Source organism: Oryza brachyantha, chromosome 5, assembly GCF_000231095.2.
Source record: "Oryza brachyantha chromosome 5, ObraRS2, whole genome shotgun sequence".
Taxonomy (NCBI): Eukaryota; Viridiplantae; Streptophyta; class Magnoliopsida; order Poales; family Poaceae; genus Oryza; species Oryza brachyantha.
Genome location: NC_023167.2, coordinates 1,650,379 through 1,670,176, shown reverse-complemented (window position 1 = coordinate 1,670,176; position 19,798 = coordinate 1,650,379). Strand labels below are relative to the sequence as shown.

The window sequence follows — 19,798 nt, the reverse complement described above, 5'->3', positions numbered from 1 at the left end:
CCCTGTTCATCATGGCATTGCTTTCACTCATTTGTCCTTGTAGCTAGCTACCATTTCCCTCTAAAATCCTCCAACCTAGCTGCCACTTGTATTTATTAATATTCTTTATTCCCTAGCATAGTGTTGATGTCAAATTTGTCCGATCTTCACGTGTTAAATACACCGTGAAGGCTTGAGAGTATCCGCGTCACTCTAGTAATTGACCTAAATTTTTAGAAGGTGCGGGCAAGATAAAAAATAAAACAAGTCGATCGGCTATTGAGCCGATGGATAACTAAGAACACAACCGGCAGCGCTTAGCCGATAGATTGAACAATCGGCTGTTGAAAGCTTGGATCGGCTGAGAATCTGATATGTATAAACTCAAACAATTAAATAAACACTAAATTCTTTGCTATGATCGGCTAAAACCAACTAGCATGTAATCCTCATAAGTCGATGCAACACAAATAACTACTGATTTAAATAAATTCGATTGGTGTAAAGGTAATGCAGTAAGTAATTAGCTACTCTATTGTTATAAATACAACGAGTATGCATGCTGGCAAGGATCATCGACTGTAACCGACTAACGATCAACCATGATCTATAAAACATCTAGCCTAGCTTACTAGGAATAATCTTAGAAGATCGGACCGAACTGAGACAGTTCAAGACTACACCTAGCAATGCTAGGTTAGATACTAAATACATATAGATCGCTATCAAGCCAATGAGACGATGACTGATAACTTATTGGTTGGAACTCTGATAAAACAATGAACAAAATACATTGATCTAATAAAAACTATTTGATAAACGTAATCTAACAGATCTGGTCAAACCGAGACAATATTAGATTAAAGATGCCAAACAACAAACATCAAATCAACGTAAATCAAGTGATCGACCAGATCAATCTTAAGCTGAAATTGATACGATAACTAGTAATCGTACGACCAGATCATAAGATCAGAGTGAACCGAGATAGTTCTGATCTAGTCGATACGATCGTCAGGGCCGGCGAAACGTAGGACTTACTCCTTTGCCAGAGATCGAAATGATATAGCCCCGCGTCAGGTGCCAAGTTCCGCCGGTGATGAAACCTCGATGAGGAGGGTGTCAATATCTTGTATGTAGATATTGATGTTTTTACAGACCCCGGGTGTATATATTTATACTCATGGGTGAATTCTAGTCCATATTAAACACGACACATGTTTTCTAATAGATAAAGGAAATAACAAGTCCTATTTGAACTCTAATTATAGTTCCTATTAGATCCTAAACACAAAAGGAAACCTAGTTCTAATCAGACATAAAACTCTTAGAGATAAAGCAAAATTTATAAACTGGGCCTAATCAATAGATAAAATTAAATTGTCATGCCTTGGTTTTCACGATTATTGAACTCGGCCTCTTCCGAATAAGCTTTTAATTGGCTGATCAAGCTCTTTTCATTACTGAATCCATTAAGAAATCTTACTCAATTTTGGTGTTAACACATATGTAATGTATCATTACATTACATAAATGCAAGACTTTTTGAAACTTCATAAATGCAATATTGAAATATGGTATATATATGTTGTTGCCATTATATATTAATTATTCATGTTGCAAAACAAAAAGGCAGGCCGGCTTCATTTCTATAAATACCCCAACCCATTTTAAGCTTATAGTAGATGTGGTTATTCCATATGATGTAATCATGGGTGTTTGATATATACGGCAGATATTTTAATTGGACTTTAGAAGTTATGTAAGTAAGGCCCGGTCTATAAATCTTGTGCTCTAATCATCATAAGTCGGATTAATCCCTTTACATGAATCAAGGATAAAGATGTAACCAAGTCATGTGCAAATATGGTCTTGTCTCAACATGTGGAATGGACTAATATGAACAGTAATACCCTTGTATGCACTTTGGAGAGAGCTTTGCTCTGATGAGGCCAAACAAAAGATCTGGCCTATGGGAATGGTCCCTATTCTTCTCTTTTTAGGGAAGAAATGTCTTGTTCCTTTGAAGTGTGCCCTACAAAAAAGTTCTTATTGTTTAAGAGGACCAGTATTTCATTTGTGTGCACCATCTCTGCCTCTTCTCTATTAATTCCATGCATGGACATACTCATGAGCTGTGTGGTCAATGTTCAGACAGAATAACACCCCCATATTTTGGCTTTGAGTTATGCTTATATCCCAAATTTTTGAGTTATGCTTATATCCCAAATTTTGAATATTCAATCTTAAATTTAGAGTTGATTTTGATATTTTTTTCTCAAACATTATTTTCCAATTTTAGCTTTTAAATCACTATGAACACGTATAAAAAATTTTTATTTGTAAATAATTTTCCGGTTGTAAATATACTGTTTGGTCTTTTCTTTTTATAACCCTAAAGATGACCTTATTATCCCTTTCTGCAATCTAAAACACTTAATTCATCCATGATAAATGTACGAAAGTGAAAGGATTAGTTAAAGTACTTGATACTAGTTGGAGAAAAAAATAATCACATCTTTCACATATATGCAATGATGTCTATTTTAATATACACCGTCATTGACTTTTTCTCACATATTTAACCATTCATCTTATTAAAAAATTATATAAATATGTAAAAACTTAATTTATAATTAAAACATATTTTGTAATAAATCCAATCACCACAAAATAAATGATAACTACATAATCTTTTTATAAGATAAATGATCAAACGTGTGCTAAAAACAACAATATAATATATTAAATACAGAGGCAATACTAAATAAATCTGGGCCCCTTTTTTTTCCATGTCTTTATATATACGAAGAGCGATCATCTCCGGGTTTTACTCGTCAAAGACTTTATCATTTTGCTACACTTTAATTTAACAATTACATTAGGGGAACTAGTTCCATTCTTTTTCATTATCACTGTTCTTCTTTTGAGGAAGAGATGAGAGAGGTGATTAGTTATATAGGGTGTTAGTACTTAACCACTCTTAATTAACATAGGTTTTTGCTTTCGGCTGTAGTTAATTTATAGTACTAACTAGTCTACTAACGATAGTGCAGTGTCTTTTCTCCTTGAAAGGTGACACATATATATATATAATGTAAGTGTATAAATTATATACTGTAGTCTGTATATACCAGTTATTAATTTAGGCCTTGTTTAGTCACTAAAAACTTTTCTAAAAAACATCACATCGAATCTTTAAACACCTAAATAAAACATTAAATATACATAAACATTAAAACTAGTTACATGGTTACGGAGAAATCGTGAGACGAATCTTTTGAGCCTTATTAGTATATGATTAGTCATAAGTGCTACAATAATCAACATGTGCTAATGATTGATTAATTAGACTCAAAAGATTTGTATCGCGGTTTTCAGGTGGAATCTAAAATATGTTTTATAATTAGACTACGTTTAATATTTCAAGTGTACGACCGTACGCGTCAATGTCAAAATTTTTTAGGAAATGAACAGGGCCTTAGCTATATATCCGGCCGTGTTCTGTCGTGCAATAATTCGAGCCAGCTCGATGAGGAACTGCATGCTGCAGGGACCATTGTCCATGCATTGATGCAAGCTGCCCCCAACTATTCATTATTTATGTTGGATCAAATCTACTATAGAGATTGATTAGCTAACTTCGTAATGACGCCCTAGATAGACACTACATATATAGATAGCAGTTGCATGCAAGGAAAGCTAACCCTGCAATATTACCAAAAAAAAAGAAGCAATTTTGTATGATGATGTGCCGTATATTATATGTTTGTGCATATCCATGCTGAATTGATAAATGCAATTAAGTTTTGAATTGGGTCCCTCATAACTGATGACTTCTTGTTGGATATGGTTTATATATCTGATAGAACACACAAGGAGAGATAAGTGATCCTTAATCTCTTAAGTTTAATTAGTTTGTCATGAACATGCATGCAGCATTGCTGTGCAGAGAAAAATCATGATATAGCTTCTGAAATTTTGGATAATGATTGATTTTAGCTCTTTTTTTTTTGGATAATGAGAGGGAGGGGGTTGAATTTGTTGCAGAGAAGTAGTATTCGGTAGACAAATGACCATATAGGATAGCTTAATTGAACACTCGTAGTGATGTCATAATTGAGGCAAACTTCTCCTTAATTAATTCTCGAACAAGAGTAGAGGACAGTATTCCATTCTATAACTATCAAGTCTGATACATATGAATATCAATATGATATTTACAATTATCTAGCCTAATGCTTAGGTACCAGATCTGATATCTAAGACATCAAACCTATACCGTTGGAACGGAATATATAGCATTTGATTCTATGGTATTTCTATTATTTTTTAATAGCAATTTGGGAAACCGACTATCTAAATGCCATATTAAGTTTTTAGACTCATAAGACAATTTGTTGCAATACACTTCTTGTAATTCACCTTGGTTTTGGATTTCCCTCAATTGCATCTCCTCAGGTATTTCTCGCCCTTGGTCACATGTTTCTATATGATCTAGCGTATATCTTGATCGACATGACCCCAAAACACATCTTTTTTCTCAGCAACACAATATTACAACAAGCCCATCTTCTCCATCTTTCTCAGCATCGCATCTTTTGACAACCTCATGAGTAAGGATGCCATGTGTTTGTTGTTGGTGCATTAGCTGACATGAGCAGTAGCCATGCTCCTCTCGTACGTTCTATTAGTACTCATAGCGACGATTAGAGCTAATTGGGAGACCTCTTAAGGCAAGGTGAATTACATTGGAATCATTAAATTTTTGTCGACAAAAGATAAGGAAAAAATCTTCAATTTCTCGCTCGCCCGATATGTTTTGAGATTTGTGCTAGAGTGAAAGGGGAAAAATTCCATGTCATCCAACCCACAAAAGCTGGTAATTACGTTATAATTGTACTATACTAATTGCATTTAAAAGATCTTTTAAAAAAATTTTATTGAAAGTTGTACAGATAGTTTCAATTAGAAAAGGGTATTTGCAACAATTACTTTATAGAAAAACCTCAAATAAACTATAAATTTAGAGTTGAAATTTTAAATTTTGGTTTATAAGTATAAGAAGAAGCGAAAAAATAGAGTTTGTTTTGCTGCTCGATCGAAGGTCCAACGGCTGTTTCATCAGCATGCATAATTGCACCTGCGTACTAGTCTATCTAAATCTCCATTTTATGGCAAGAGACCTTCTTTCATAGATTATGTAAATATTAATGAATCAAACCATATCAACTTAAGATCAGAAAGACAAGGTAAAAACGAAGGGAATAACTATTGCTGTTTTATTACTAACCTGCTCCACTAATAATGCCGTGTTCGGCTGCCCACTTTTCTTATCCAGATTCTATCATTTTTCGTGTGCATGTTTTTCGAACTAATAAACGTATATTTGTTATGAAAACTTTAACATGAAAGTTAATTTAAAAAGTCATATTAGTCTATATTATATATTTTTATAATTAATAATCAATTAATTATGTACTAATCTATTAACTAAACCTCATCTGTGGATTATAGTACTACTTCCTCCAGTTTTCTTTTATTTGACGCAATTAACTTTTGAATATATGTTTGATCATTTATTTTATTTAAATTTTTTGAAAATATATAAAATTATAAATCATGCTTCCTTTAGTAATAAATTAATAAAAAAAATAAAAAAAACGTAGATCTAAAAGATAACAGCGTAAAAAAATAGATGAGTACTTAAGAGTGGTTTCCTGTATGTGGGTAATTTAGTTAACTGTTAATTTTTCGTTTCTGTTTATGCTTATAAAGTTATAGTTCAAAATTTAAATTTTTAAACTTAAATTTAGAGTTGATTTTGAGATTTTTTTCATCGAAATTTATATTTTAGTCAAAAATTTTTAGATCACCGAGAATATGTATTACAAGTTATTTTTCGTGTGCAACAATCACCCCCTCCCCCCTGTTCATAACGACTGACCCGGTATACTGTACTGCTTTCGTGTTATGACTGACAACTAGGTAGGCTAGCTCTAATGATCATCTTGATTATTGATTAATTAGTTGAGAGCATGGAAATTTATTTTGCTGCGTCGGCATCAGCACGCATGCATGCATATGCGGCCGAATTGATAAGTAGAGGCAGCCTGCACGTAACCGTATGCCCCTTCGACAAATTTCTGACTTGATTTGTGATCGTCATCAGTCATCGCCTCCAATGATTGATGCATCTGTGTCCATGTTATTAATAATCTTGACTTCTGTCAATGTATGTCATCTTCGTCTCCATCATATCAGACTAGTCTGAGAGTCCAACGAACAATTAGATGGAATTAACCCTTCGAGCTACTCCCTTCGTACCGTGTCCGTTCCTAAATAAATCAATATTTCGTTTAAAATAGAATATATGGATCCAAAATAAACAATCAAAAAGTTAAGGTTGAAAAATAAATTTCAGTGAAAAAACCTCAAAATCAAAAATCAACTTTTGGCTTATTAGCATAAGCAGAAGTGAAAAAAATAAAGTGAAAGTTGTATAAAAATTTGAAATTTTTTTAGTATCATTACACGCCGTAAAGTCTTTTTTTACCACACTACTCAGATTTTGGATGCTTAGCTAATCATACACCTAGTCTTTTATTGCTAATCTCCAATACTAGTGACTGTCGGTCAAAGTGACGTAGTATATTTGTAAATGAAAAGTAATTTGTAAATAAACATTTTATAGAGGTATTCGCAGCGATCTAAATTTCAAGAATAAAAAAATAAACAACAATAAAAAAATCCCAAATTCTACTCCAAATTTAAATTTAAAAAATCAAACTTTTACTTATAAGCTAAAGTAAAAGAGAAAATATGAGGCTCAAGTTGTTCGGAACCAAATCATTCTGGATCAAGTTGATGTTGGTAAAATTCCATGGCCTGCAAAATTTAGTGAAAACTGAGAAGCAAAATGCATGGTTGACGTGGGCAACAACTTTTATCTTTGCTCGTGTGCATTACTATTCAGGTCGTTTTCTCAGATAATGGATAATGCGACTTTGACTTAAAAAACTACAATTACTTATTACAACAGTCCGAGATTCACACATAAGAGCAACATCAGAATGACCAAATATCTAGACAATGGACTTTAAACATAAACAAACCAGAGAATAACAAATCAGGAAGAAATCATGTTGCTAAATCTCGAACCGAATTCAGGTCGTTCCAGGCAAAGCTATATGTATACAGAGCAGCAAGCTTGCAACTATCTTATCACTTCCGCTTAAGTTTACAAGTTAAAGTTTAAATTTTCTACTTTAAATTTAGAATTAAGTCTTTTCATCGTAATTTATTTTTCAGTATTGACTTTTAAGTCGTTAAGAATATATATATATATATATATATGAAGCATCTATCATACTACCAGGTGTAGCTACTCCCTTCACGTCTAAGGTACAGAAACACCTCTATACATATTTTTTCTCTCTTCCAACAGAAAGTACAAACTCTATTTATATCATTCACATGGGATTTAATAGTGCCCATACTTTCTGTTGGGTGTGAGCAGAAATAGTTATGAAAATGTTTTTCATCATAAACGTGCAGGTAGTAGCTACACCTGGTAGTAGGATCTAATTTTCATATATATATATATATATATATATATATATATATATACGTATAAAAGTTTTATTTACAAATTATTTTTCGTTTGGACATACGCCGTTTAACAACCACCCTGGCTTATTACCAAAGCAGAGGTGATCATCCGAATGAGATCGATTTTGATTGCCAATAAAACAAGCGAATAAAGAAGCATGTGATGTGATGATAATCTTTTAATTCAATCGAGCTTTCAGCTTTTTTTTTAGCAAAGAACCATGCGTTCCATCGGACAGTCTTGATCATCGTCGTCAGAGGCTGGAATCTTACAGTTCCATTATTTTTATACGAAAAACAAATTGTCCTGAAAATCAGCCAAAGCAAGAGTTGTAAAAATGGTACAGAAGCCAAGCTTTGGGCCCAGATCAAGAACATCAGGCCTGTTTTCAGCCCGATTTCATTTCTATTGGGCCTAGATTATAAGATGGGTTGGATGATGAAAAGATAGAAGGCCCAAAACCATAAAACTGCGAAAGAATTTGTGCTTTTCAAATATTGTCAGGCCATATTAAATCTCCATATTTTAATTAATGACGTTGTGATCTTTTTGTTGTATGTTTAATCGTTCATCTTATTCATAAAATTTATATTATTATGATTTATTTTATTGTGATTAAATTTGAAACTAAATATATTTAAATGTAACTTACAATTTTACATATTTTCGTAACTTTTTAAATAAGACGAACGGTCAAACATGTAATAAAATGTTGATGTAGTGTGCAACCGTAGTCAAAGGTCTCAGTTAATCTTAATTTCTTAAATCTTTAAATCCCTTATACTCCCTCCGTTTTCTTATTTGATGTTATTAACTTTTGGATATACATTTGACTATTTATCTTATTTAAAAAATTTGTACAAATATACAAAATTAGAAGTTATTTTTAAAGTCCATTTAGTAATAAGCCAAATCATATCAAAATAATAATAAAATTTTTAAAAAGACGAATGGTCGAATCTATACCCAAAAGACAACGGTGTCAACTAAGAAATGAAAAAAAATAATACCTTAGATAAAAGAATATTTTAATACCATTAATAAGTGAAAATATCTAGCGCCTTGGCAATACAAATCCATAAAAAAAGAGAAAAGAGAGAAAGAGAGAGAGAGATTGAGAGATTAGTATTAGTAATTGATCTCAGTCAGAGAGCAGTTGTTTTGAGCAACAAGTAAATCCAATCGATGTAGTAGGAGTAGCCCATTCCTTCACCAACATTCTGACCAACGTTAGGACTTGTTTAGTTTCTAAATTTTTTTCCAAAAATATCACATTAAATTTTTGAACATCTAAATAAAGCATTAAACATAGATGAACCAAAAAAACTAATTACACAGTTATGAAAGAAATCTTGAGACGAATCTTTTGAGCCTAATTAGCCCATATTAGCCATATGTGCTACAGTAACCAACATGTGCTAATGACGAATTAATTAGGCTCAAAAGATTCGTCTCGCGGTTTCTAGGCTAGCCATGAAATTCGTTTTTTCATTTGTGTCCGAAAACCCCTTCCGACATCTGATCAAACATTTGACGTGACATTTCTCCTAAAAATTTTCTCAATCTAAACACCACCTTAACTGAGGCCTTGTTTAGTTCCCAAAATTTTTTTTCCAAAAACATCACATCAAATTTTTGGACACCTAAATAAAGCATTAAACATAGATGAACCGAAAAACTAATTGCACAGCTTTGTAAGAAATCTTGAGACGAATCTTTTGGGCCTAATTAGTCCATGATTAGCTATAAGTGCTTCAGTAACCAACATGTGCTAATGACGGATTAATTAGGCTCAAAAGATTTGTCTCGTGGTTTCTAGGCTAGCCCTGAGATTCATTTTTTCATTCGTGTCCGAAACCACTTCCGACATCCGGTCAAACATTTAACGTGACACTTCTCCCAAAAATTTTCTTAATCTAAACACCACCTTAGAATATATAGACCGATAACAAAACTAATTATAGAAATAAAGGCTATTTCATTTTTTAAAGCCTAATTAAGTCACAATTAGCAAATGTTTACTGTAGCATCACATTCGTTAATCATGAGCTAATTAGGCTCAATAGATTCGTCTTGCAAAATAATCCAGAGCATGGTGTGGATTTTATTAATGGCCTATATTTAATATTTTTAATTAGTATCAAATATTCGATGTGATACGAACTTTAAAAAAAGTTGGGAGGATCCCACCACCCCCAGTATATGGTCGACAGATCGATCGACATGGTGATGAACAAGTCACTCGAGCATACAGGGGTTTAATTACTGATGTAAAAACCAGACGATGTGATCGATCTGGAGGACGACGTCCAGGTACAGTGATAGTACTATTTAAGGTGGACAAAGTAACGGTTAAAATTAAGTTAAAATTAAGAGTAATTTTATCGTTCCGAAGGATGCACCAAGAGATACTCAGTATCTTAGATAAAGAACAGTGATACATGTTAGTGTCTGCTCAAGTGCTCAAGGGTGAGAAAAATACCATACATTTGTCGGGGAAACAAGTATTCAATAGCAAAGGAAGAATCTTTTGCAGACACAAGATCATAGGGCAGGGCAATGGTCTCCTTGAAAAGCAGATTTAGTTATTGAGGCATATTTTCTTTACATGCTATATCTAAATATTTATAAAACATACTTTTAAATATATTTATAAAATGACATATCACATATTGCCACATATTCTCAATTTAATTTTTAACTATTCAAACGGCATGTAAGAAATAAGGACATTCTTCGCGTATATAAAACCTAATTAGTACCAGAGGGAGCTAAGGTACAAGTACAAATCACAATCCACATAAAACTTAATTAGTTAGCAACACTTCCATTAACAGTCTCATCTTTATGTTTTCACTCATACTTATAAGCTAAACATTAAATTTTCAACCTTAAATATAAAATTAATTTTGGGTTTTATCGTCGTATTTATCTTCATTCTTTGCTTTTAAATTGCATAGAACACGTGTATAAAATATTTATTCATAAATTATTTTAGTTTACAAATTTATCATTTCGCCTTTTCCTCTATCACCAACATGACCACTAAATCTGAGGCACCTGAATGCAGATGAACTTGTCGGTAGATTAATTGAAGTACAAAGCTTGCTGTGTGACAAATCCTTTATTGACCAACCAAATTACACACACGCCGATCGATCGATCAGAGTTGAGACATGCTTAATTAGTTGCATAATCTCTTGATTAATAAGAAGCACACTCGTAATTACTTACTAAATATGATTTAATTAATAGTAACTAGGGTAATTAGTTGGCGGCGGCGAAGGCGTTCATCTGGTCCCGGAACTCCGGCAGGTGCTTCTCCTCGACGCACATGGTCATGACGCGCGCGCCGAGCTTGGGCGCCGGCGGCGCGCCGATGACGGCGACGGCCATGAAGGGGTGGTAGGAGAAGGGGATGACGTGCGACGGCGTGCCCCAGCCGTAGTCGGCGTCGAGGAAGCCGAGGCGCGTCCAGTCGGAGACGAAGAGGGAGTCGTAGGTGAAGGTCAGCTCGTAGGGGTCCTCCTCGAACCCGCCCACCGCCCATCGCGCCACGTCGGCGGCGAGCCGCGCCTTCGCTTCGCGGATGATGCGCACCACGTCCACGATGTCGGCGCCGGCCACCTCGCCGCGCCCGCCCGACGCCGCCACCGGGTAGAAGCAGTTGCCGTAGAACCCCGGCGCCGCGTCGCCCTTGAGCATGAGGTGGCGCGTGTTGGCGAAGAAGCAGACGCGCACGGCGCGCTCCTCCTCCGCCGCCGCGTCGCCGCCGCCGGCGGCGACGAGCGCGCGGGTGCGGGCCTGCCACGTCTTGGCGACGCAGACGTCGAAGGCGGAGCAGCGCTGCCCGGTAGACTCGAAGAAGGCGGACTTGACCTTGGCGACGTGCTCCGGGCTGAGGTCGACGGTGAAGTAGCGGAGGTCGAGCAGCTCCAGCCGCGGCGGCGGCGCCGGCATCCTGGGTGGGTCGGGGACGACGTCGCGCGCCCACACCGGCGACACCCGCGGCTTGGGCAGCCCGCGCGCGTAGTCCGCCACCGCGTTGATGAACTGCCCGGCGCCGAGGCCGTCGGCGATGGTGTGCACCGAGATGAGCCCCACCACGAACCCGCCGCACGTGAACTCCGTCACCTGCAGCGTCCATGGATACACACGCCATCCTTGATTAGAACACACGATTTTTTATTGTAATTTTGCGCATTTGTTTACACACATCGATCCAATTTTCGAAGAATTCGGAAACAAATAATTCACATCAGTTGGTAAATGTTAAACAGTAAAAGAGGCGTTTTACACCGTTATTTTTTCTAATATCTAATCCGATAAAACGTATTTATTTATGCTATCATAAAACTAAATAGTTGAGTATTTTTCCTATTAATAAACATGAACCGATATTTCAGATCTTTCATTTGTAATAATGTTGGCAATTGAATATTATCAATCTGGATTCTTTTAACTTTCTTCACAAAAGTCACGGAAGTGAACTAAAATGAGTTTTAATCTACGGTAGGAAACATAAAACTTTACTATGCATATTTACTATTTATCACTATTACAGCGATCAATCTTAAACGTTCATTAGAGATCGGATGGCTGAAAATACCTTAAAAATTGTCGTACTGTTTATCCGTGGCTTTTTTAAGCAAGTCAGAGAATTCCACTACAATTAAAATGAGGGCAATTAAGCTACTAGCTAGCTAGCTAATAGCAAGCAAAAAAGCAAAGCTGGTTCATTCGTCACTAACTAGCTATTATTACCGTTTCATATCGCAAGATTTTCTGTCATGTCTAAATTCATTACATTGATGAGTGTATATAATTTATAAATATATCTAGATTTATTAACATCCATATGAATCTAAATAAATCTTATATATATTGTGAAACGGAGAGAGAGTAGAATAGTAGATAGTACTGGAGGTCACTGATCGTGAGTGAGATTTATATATACATGAGATTGTGAAAGTGGTAGCATCCAATATCATATCGATCATGTAGGCCGTAGCAAATAAGGTGTTTAGTTTGTGACGTTTACCCAACAATGGTCACGACGACGCAGCAACCACCGGCGTTCGTTATCATGCTAGCTGCATCACATCGCCAACGACCGTTCGATCGATCGATCGCGTAGGTAGCTAGGCCCCCCACCCAATCGATCATCATCAACTCAGCAAGTTAACTGCACATGCGTGTGGTTAAACCGTCCTTTTTACCGACCCAACAACTTAAGCACTAATTAACAGTAAGCACTTCATCCTAAAATATAGCTAGTTTAACCTTAGCTTTGCAGATTGATTTGTAGTCAAAACTAGCTCCATTTTATGATGGAGTAGTTATTAGTTTTTTTTTTTGAATTTCATAAAAGACATAAAACTCGTGCTCACCACATATATACATCCCGTGAGTAGAGCGGCGAAACCAATGGTAGGACAATTAGGACTTAAGCCTTACTCTTAGCCATGTAATCTCACTTCTATCTTATCAATTCACCTTAAAAATTTTATAAATAATAAAGTACATGTTAACTTAGCCCTATACTTAATTAGTTCTCGGTTCCTTCCCTACGTGAGTATGCTATACGTGTGTATATTTAGCACGTACATGACATGCTAAAAGGAAAGATGAAGACATTGTTAAATCTATCTTTTTAAGTGCAATCACGTATGTAATATTTATGGGTATAAAAGGATTTAATTAAATCCTAGTGGCTAGTGGCTGGAGCAATCCATCCACGACTCCTCACCGTAGTACCAGCGCTCTCTGACAAGTTTTGTTTAATTTAATGTGAAACTACTAAGAAATATTATAATTTTATAGCTATATTTAGTTAATAATACTTAAAAAAATACGATGCAAAGTTGTATATCAAAGATAGTGAAATTAAGTAGGGAACACCTAGTAACAATGAGAGAGATGTAGTAACAAATAAGTGTTACGTAGTATTACTTTTGCCCAAATGCCCATTGTGTGGCTAGATCGACCAATTGATGAAAGATCTACCTTTTCAACAACAAAGCTTTCCACACAATTAACTCATCTCATAATATTCATAAAAGCTTTTCCACAACCACTAGTATTAATTGGTTAGTCAAGACAGCTCAAGATTCAGTGGGCGAGAACTATTTACGATTTTCTACTTTGACATGAAGTGAAATCCAAATTAATTAGAAAGGCTCAGGCAGAATATAAAACAATTCAAATTGGTCAAAAACTGCACGAGTATATATACCAGCAGCGCCCACCATAAATCAGGTGCCAGTTAATTTCGCATTTCCACGTGGCATGAATTATCCACTAGCTATAAGTTTTTTTTTCCAATCTTAGTGCTCTCCATGCATGCATCTCTATCTTGGTTAAAAATTGGTCGAAGTAAGCAAATCATGGTTCATGATTAATCCTACGCTAGGAGGAAAAAGGTCTTTGAGGCTATTTCCAACTCAAAAGCTATCAAGTAGTTTACATATTTGTCATGTTATATAGACATTATATATAGAAACTATGTATTCAATGGATGGTATCTTTATATTAAATTCTCATTCAATTATATCTCCTCTCTTCTTTTATCTGCATATCACGTTGTTTTTGTTCTTTGTTCTTGTGTCGAGATGGTTTCTTACGTGACAATGGTTTCTTCATTTTTTTCTCTCCTCATTAACTCTCTTGCCACATAAGTTTTTTTGCTTAATTATATGACAGTGTATTTAATGCTATGAAAACTAGATGACATAGAGAGTTGGGGATGGCCTGATCGTACTTAAAAGTGGTCGCTTTTGTGTGCTAAAGAAAAGTGGGCACAAAAATATTTGGTTACAATTAAGCTTGTGGAAGTATTAATCATTATATCCATTTTAGTCACGAATTGAAAGACTTCCGGACCACACTCTCTCAATCCACAAAGACTTTTTTTTGACCTTTTTTGTCTCTCTACTTTTAATTTGTCCCAAAAAAAACTCCTTTTTAAACAATTAATGTATTAGATTTTGGTACACTGATTAATTAGAGTTTGAAAAAGTACGAATAAACAAATACATTGGGATTATCTAAAGTGAATGACACTATTTTCTCTTTTTCTAAAAGCTCTATATTGATATTTGTGAGATGATTCAATAATAGACTCTACAATTGCAGGATGGAAGAATAATTGTACAATTAACATGCCACAGACATAAGATTTATTCTGGTCCAATAAAAAGTATGTCGAGGTACTGATACCTTACGGTAATAAACTGTTTTACACTATTGGATATAACTGGGCAGGGTGAACATTGTTAGATCCACTATATAATTAGAAATAATTTGGAACCGTGAGGTATCGATATCTGAAGATACTTTTTATTATAATGTATCAAATCTCCACGGACATTACTAGTGCAAGGATGTGTCGACATACCTACTGAACACGTACAAGGACGGCATAGGCTAAGATGAAGGTAATGCGGTAGGTGATCCATCTAATTTCATTTCGCACTTGGTGAATGGAGTTGCGAGAAAAGAGAGATTAGATCGATCGGGAGGAGGAGATGGCTGAGCTGCTTACATGCATATATACATGCTAAGCTGTTGCTTTCCTGACAAAAAGACATGGTGCAGCAGAGCATATATCTGCAGTGGCCGGCATGGGCATATATACCTAACTTGTTCCGGTACAGTAGTGTTCACCAGACATGGGGTGATTGATTACTAAACAAGACAATTACTGTACTTAAGCTAACTTTTCCTTTCCACCAAGAAAAAAGACACACATATGTACGGGTCATTTTGTTAATCTCGTATCAAATTATCAATTAATATGTGGTTCATATATGAGGAGAGTTAGTAGTATATGTTGGGGGTGACCGTTTGACTTATTTAAACAAAAAACAAACGATATATTTTATAAAAAATAATTTGTAAGTAGAACTTTTATATGCATGCTCTTAGTGGTCTTTAAAGTCAAGATTAAAAATAGACTATGATAAAAATCTTAAAATCTACTCTAAATTTAAGATTAAAAATTCAAATTTTGGCTTATAAAAATAAGTAGATACGAAAAGATATGGCTCATTACCTTTTGTTATGGAAGAAATTAATTTGCTAAAAAAAATGGGACCCTGACGCGTATCTTCGTGGATCACTTTTGTTGTTGGATATATATGACCAACTTGTGGCTGTCTGAGGCCAAGCCTGTTTTTTTGTTTCATATTTTACTTGGAAAAGCATATGCATGTCAACAAAATTTAGTGGGCAATCTTTTCGAACGAACAAATTTAGTGGGTACTCATCGTCGTTAAAATTCTCCACAATTTTATATATATATATATATATATATATATATATATATATATATATATATATATATATATATATATATATATATATATATTCTAAAAGTAAAGATAAGGTGCATGACTTAATTTATCGACCCGAGTTATAATTTTGGTAAGTTAGGTATCTAGATGTGTTCTGTTATACACCGAAAAATATGTGTACATTTTGATAATTTCTCAAATTTGATAAAATTGTTCGTAGCTCGTATGATGATTTGTATAAACTTATTTATAGTTAGGGATAAAACATGAAGATCAATTGCAAAATGGAGCTAGCTTCTTTGTGGATCACGATGGATCGATGCTGATGATATCGACGATCGATCATGCCACGTGTAAGCACGCACGCCCAAAGAAAGAGCTCATGCATGGCCCATGCATCCAACGCGCCGAACCATGCCACGCCATATATTGTATTAATTTTCGTACTACCAATTTGTTTCAGAATGCAAGTTCATAGGAAATTCATTTGAATTTTCATGCGTTTTTATGTTTGCGTATGGATTTTTATATGTATAATATACCTGCATCATGAGGGGAACGTCGAGCGGGTCGACGCCGGGCGCCGGCTCCGGCAGCAGCTCCTCCTTGGGGATCGCCATCGGGTGGTCGAGCAGCCTCACCTCCTCCAGGCTGCACGCCGCCGCCGCCTCCACGAACCACGCCCCCTCGCCGGTGCACGCCACCCACGCCTCGCCGCCGCCGCCGTTCACGAACCTCCCGGCGAACGGGTGGTACTCCACCAGCGCCTTCCCCAGCGCCTCCCGGATCACCACCCTCGCCGCCGGCTCACGACAATCGCGGCCCCCGGCCTCGAACACGTGCAGCGACCGCACCAGGTGGCGCAGCCCGGCGACGCGGTCGATCACCGACAGCGGCAGCGCCTCCGTCGGCGTCGGCGACGCCGGCGCCACCAGCGAGCGGCTCGTCCTCGTCACCGTGAATCCCATCGACGCGAGCCGCCGTGGATCGCTCGCTCGCTTAGCTAGCTAGCTTGCTTTGTGTGAGATGCAAAGTTAACCGGTTTCACGTCTGTATATATAGACTCCAACTCCACATTAATTATATTAGTTTTAATTAATTGCTCATTTAGTAATTAATCACTCCGGTGAAATGGAATAATAATATATATAGATGTGATATGATATGATGCACATGTATATATATATAATTAATTAATCGGTAATAATATATTGTAGATAGTTGGCTTGCGAAGTGTATACTCGAACGAACTGAAAGAGACTATCCTAGCTTGTTTGGCGGTGGTAGTAGGTGAGCGATGCAGATTGGTCGGCTTCAAGCACTTAATTTTGTTTATTATGAGAATATATATTATCATGACTAGCTCCTTCACTCATCTCGACCGTCCATTCCGGCGATATTATCTCAGATGAAGTCATAGTAAAAGCATACATATAGTAACCTCTCTGTTGCTGTTGTCATACTACCGATATGACTGTTAGTAGAACCGATGTTAACGGCTGATTTAAGAATTCTAACACCGGTAGAAAAAAATATTCTATTTCTAGTAGTAATTTATGTAATAGTATAGGTACATATGAATTAATCATTGGATTAACAAAAATAAATGGTTGAGATTGATTCTATTGTGAAGAGAACGTTACATAACATGCACCTCGTATAAATGACTCGGATTACTCCACAAGTACTTCATCCTTTTTATTTGACACTATTGGTTTTTTTATGGTTGGTCGTTCGTTTATTAAAAAAAAGGTAATTATTAATTATGTTATTATGATTTTACTTAATTATTACTAACTGAACTTGTGACTTATAACTTCCATCCGAATTGAGATCCACTAGTAGTAGAGATAGCTAGTGCCAGTATCTGGTGAGCTGCTGAGATCTGCAATCGTGTTAGAACGAGCGAGCTACATACTGCGTTTTCGCGCGTGTTTAATTTCTTAGCCTCTTGTCTATCTATGTCCATATACAATTATCATCCATTCTATTTGTTCAAATTAATTAAAAGAGATTTAATTACAGGATCAAGCGGCCGATTTATACGTGGGAAAGAGCGAGCCACGGAGAAAAGGCGGGTAACAAAAGAAATAAAAGCATAGACAATCAGGAGAGCATATATAGCAGAAGCAAATGATATATTTGCAAAAAAAATAGTTTATAAATAAATTTTATATATGTGTTCTTAACAATATAAAAGCAAAGGCTAAAAAATAAGCTATGATGAAAAAACTCTTGAATCAATCCCAAATTTAAAATAGAAATTTTAAATGGTAGTTTATAAGCAGAAGCAGAAGGAAAAGATAAGAATGTAAATGTATCACCATTAACACAACCCAAGTTATCTAATTGTAGAATGGTGATATATAGAAGTTGCGTTTGTGATTGTATTTATTGGAATACGACACTTGTTCATAGCATTTCTTGGATATTTCCCATTTTAAATTTTGATTTTAATTAGTTCAGTGAGCAGAGCGTATGGTATACTCAGAATCCATCTGTCAATGCTACGCACGACCTTGTGTTGTGTGAAAAGTCAAAGGCAGCACTATCCATTTATCCAATGGCCATTGTTCACTGCGTACTTTTCCATCTTCACAGCTGTGTAACTTTGAAGGCAACTCAACCAAGTTATTGCGATCCAAACAATTAATTTAACCATTTTGATTGCTACATTTCAAGCTACGCATGACATGCCTTGAAGAAATTAATTGGAAAAGACGACGCTTATCCTGAATATCTTGAACATCGATCAGCTATAATTAGGGTAGAATTTTCCAAGTCTTCTGGTCCACTCCCCCAATGGAATTCTCCTCTCTCTCTCGGATAACAGAATGGTTGTCTTCTTGCTTAGTGATGGTGTAGTAGGTTGTCTCCTATACCCAGTGAGTAGTGCGTATATATATGACCATGACTTTATTTTGCTTCCCCCACTTTCATATTGTATAAATAAACACAGCTAGTACATATACTTCCTCCATGTTCGTTTGTCTTATTTAAATTTTTGTGTAAACATAAAAAGTTACAAGTCTGGTTTAAAGTTATTTTAGTAATAAATCAAATCATAGAAAAATAATTCATAATTGTATAATTTTTTAAATAAAATAAATAATAAAACATATATGCAAAAGTCAATGAATATACTGCGTTTTATCAGCAGTAAAAGCATGGACATTTAACTGGTAAAAAAATTGAAAAACCCTCCCTTCCTGGGTATAACATGCATGGCATGCGTCACAGAATATTCTTACAATTTTGTCATATTTAGGTAGGTAAGGATGTCGTGTATATGAGTTTAAGGAAGTTTTTTCAATATAAATTCCATGAGATTTCTTGAAGAGGATAAGAACAAATTGACCACGCTACATACCAATGATTTCATAATCGAATAACCACAATCGATCAATTTCAATGGAAGTTGGTAGGGAAAAATATAGAGCACACAAGAGGACGAGTGAAGACAAGAGTACAACGACTTGGGGCTTTCACAGTGGAATTATTCTTAATTATACTACTGTCCATTTTATATATGGCTGTTCTGTCGGTAGGTAAATACTGTTTCTTCTAGTCAAAACAGGTCGTTTAATTTAGACATGTTTCAAATCAAACATTTAAAGAAATGCGTGAAAAAATATCTCTCTAGATGATTTACCTCGGAAGGCCGTACTTCTGTAATAAAATATTTTTATAGTATTTTTAGGCCTTGTTTAGTTCCTAAAATTTTTCTCCAAAAACATCACATTGAATTTTTTGACACCTAAATAAAGCATTAAACATAGATGAACCAAAAAACTAATTGCACAGTTACGAAATAAATCTTAAGACAAATCTTTTGAGCCTAATTAGCTCATAATTAGTCATAAGTGCTACAGTAACCAACATGTGCTAATGACAGATTAATTAGGCTCAAAAG

At 35.5% G+C, this 19,798-nt stretch overlaps 1 protein-coding gene across 1 annotated transcript; it reads right to left on the bottom strand.

The window, feature by feature from the left end:
- Nucleotides 1-10,656: 10,656 nt before the first annotated feature.
- LOC102706286 (acyl transferase 4-like) lies at nucleotides 10,657-16,901 on the bottom strand. Its single transcript, XM_040524327.1, has 2 exons — nucleotides 16,428-16,901; nucleotides 10,657-11,725 (listed from the first exon to the last, which is right to left on the bottom strand). Exons 1-2 carry the CDS (start codon nucleotides 16,851-16,853, stop codon nucleotides 10,859-10,861), a joined length of 1,293 nt encoding a protein of 430 aa, XP_040380261.1. The 5' UTR covers nucleotides 16,854-16,901; the 3' UTR covers nucleotides 10,657-10,858.
- Nucleotides 16,902-19,798: the final 2,897 nt, after the last annotated feature.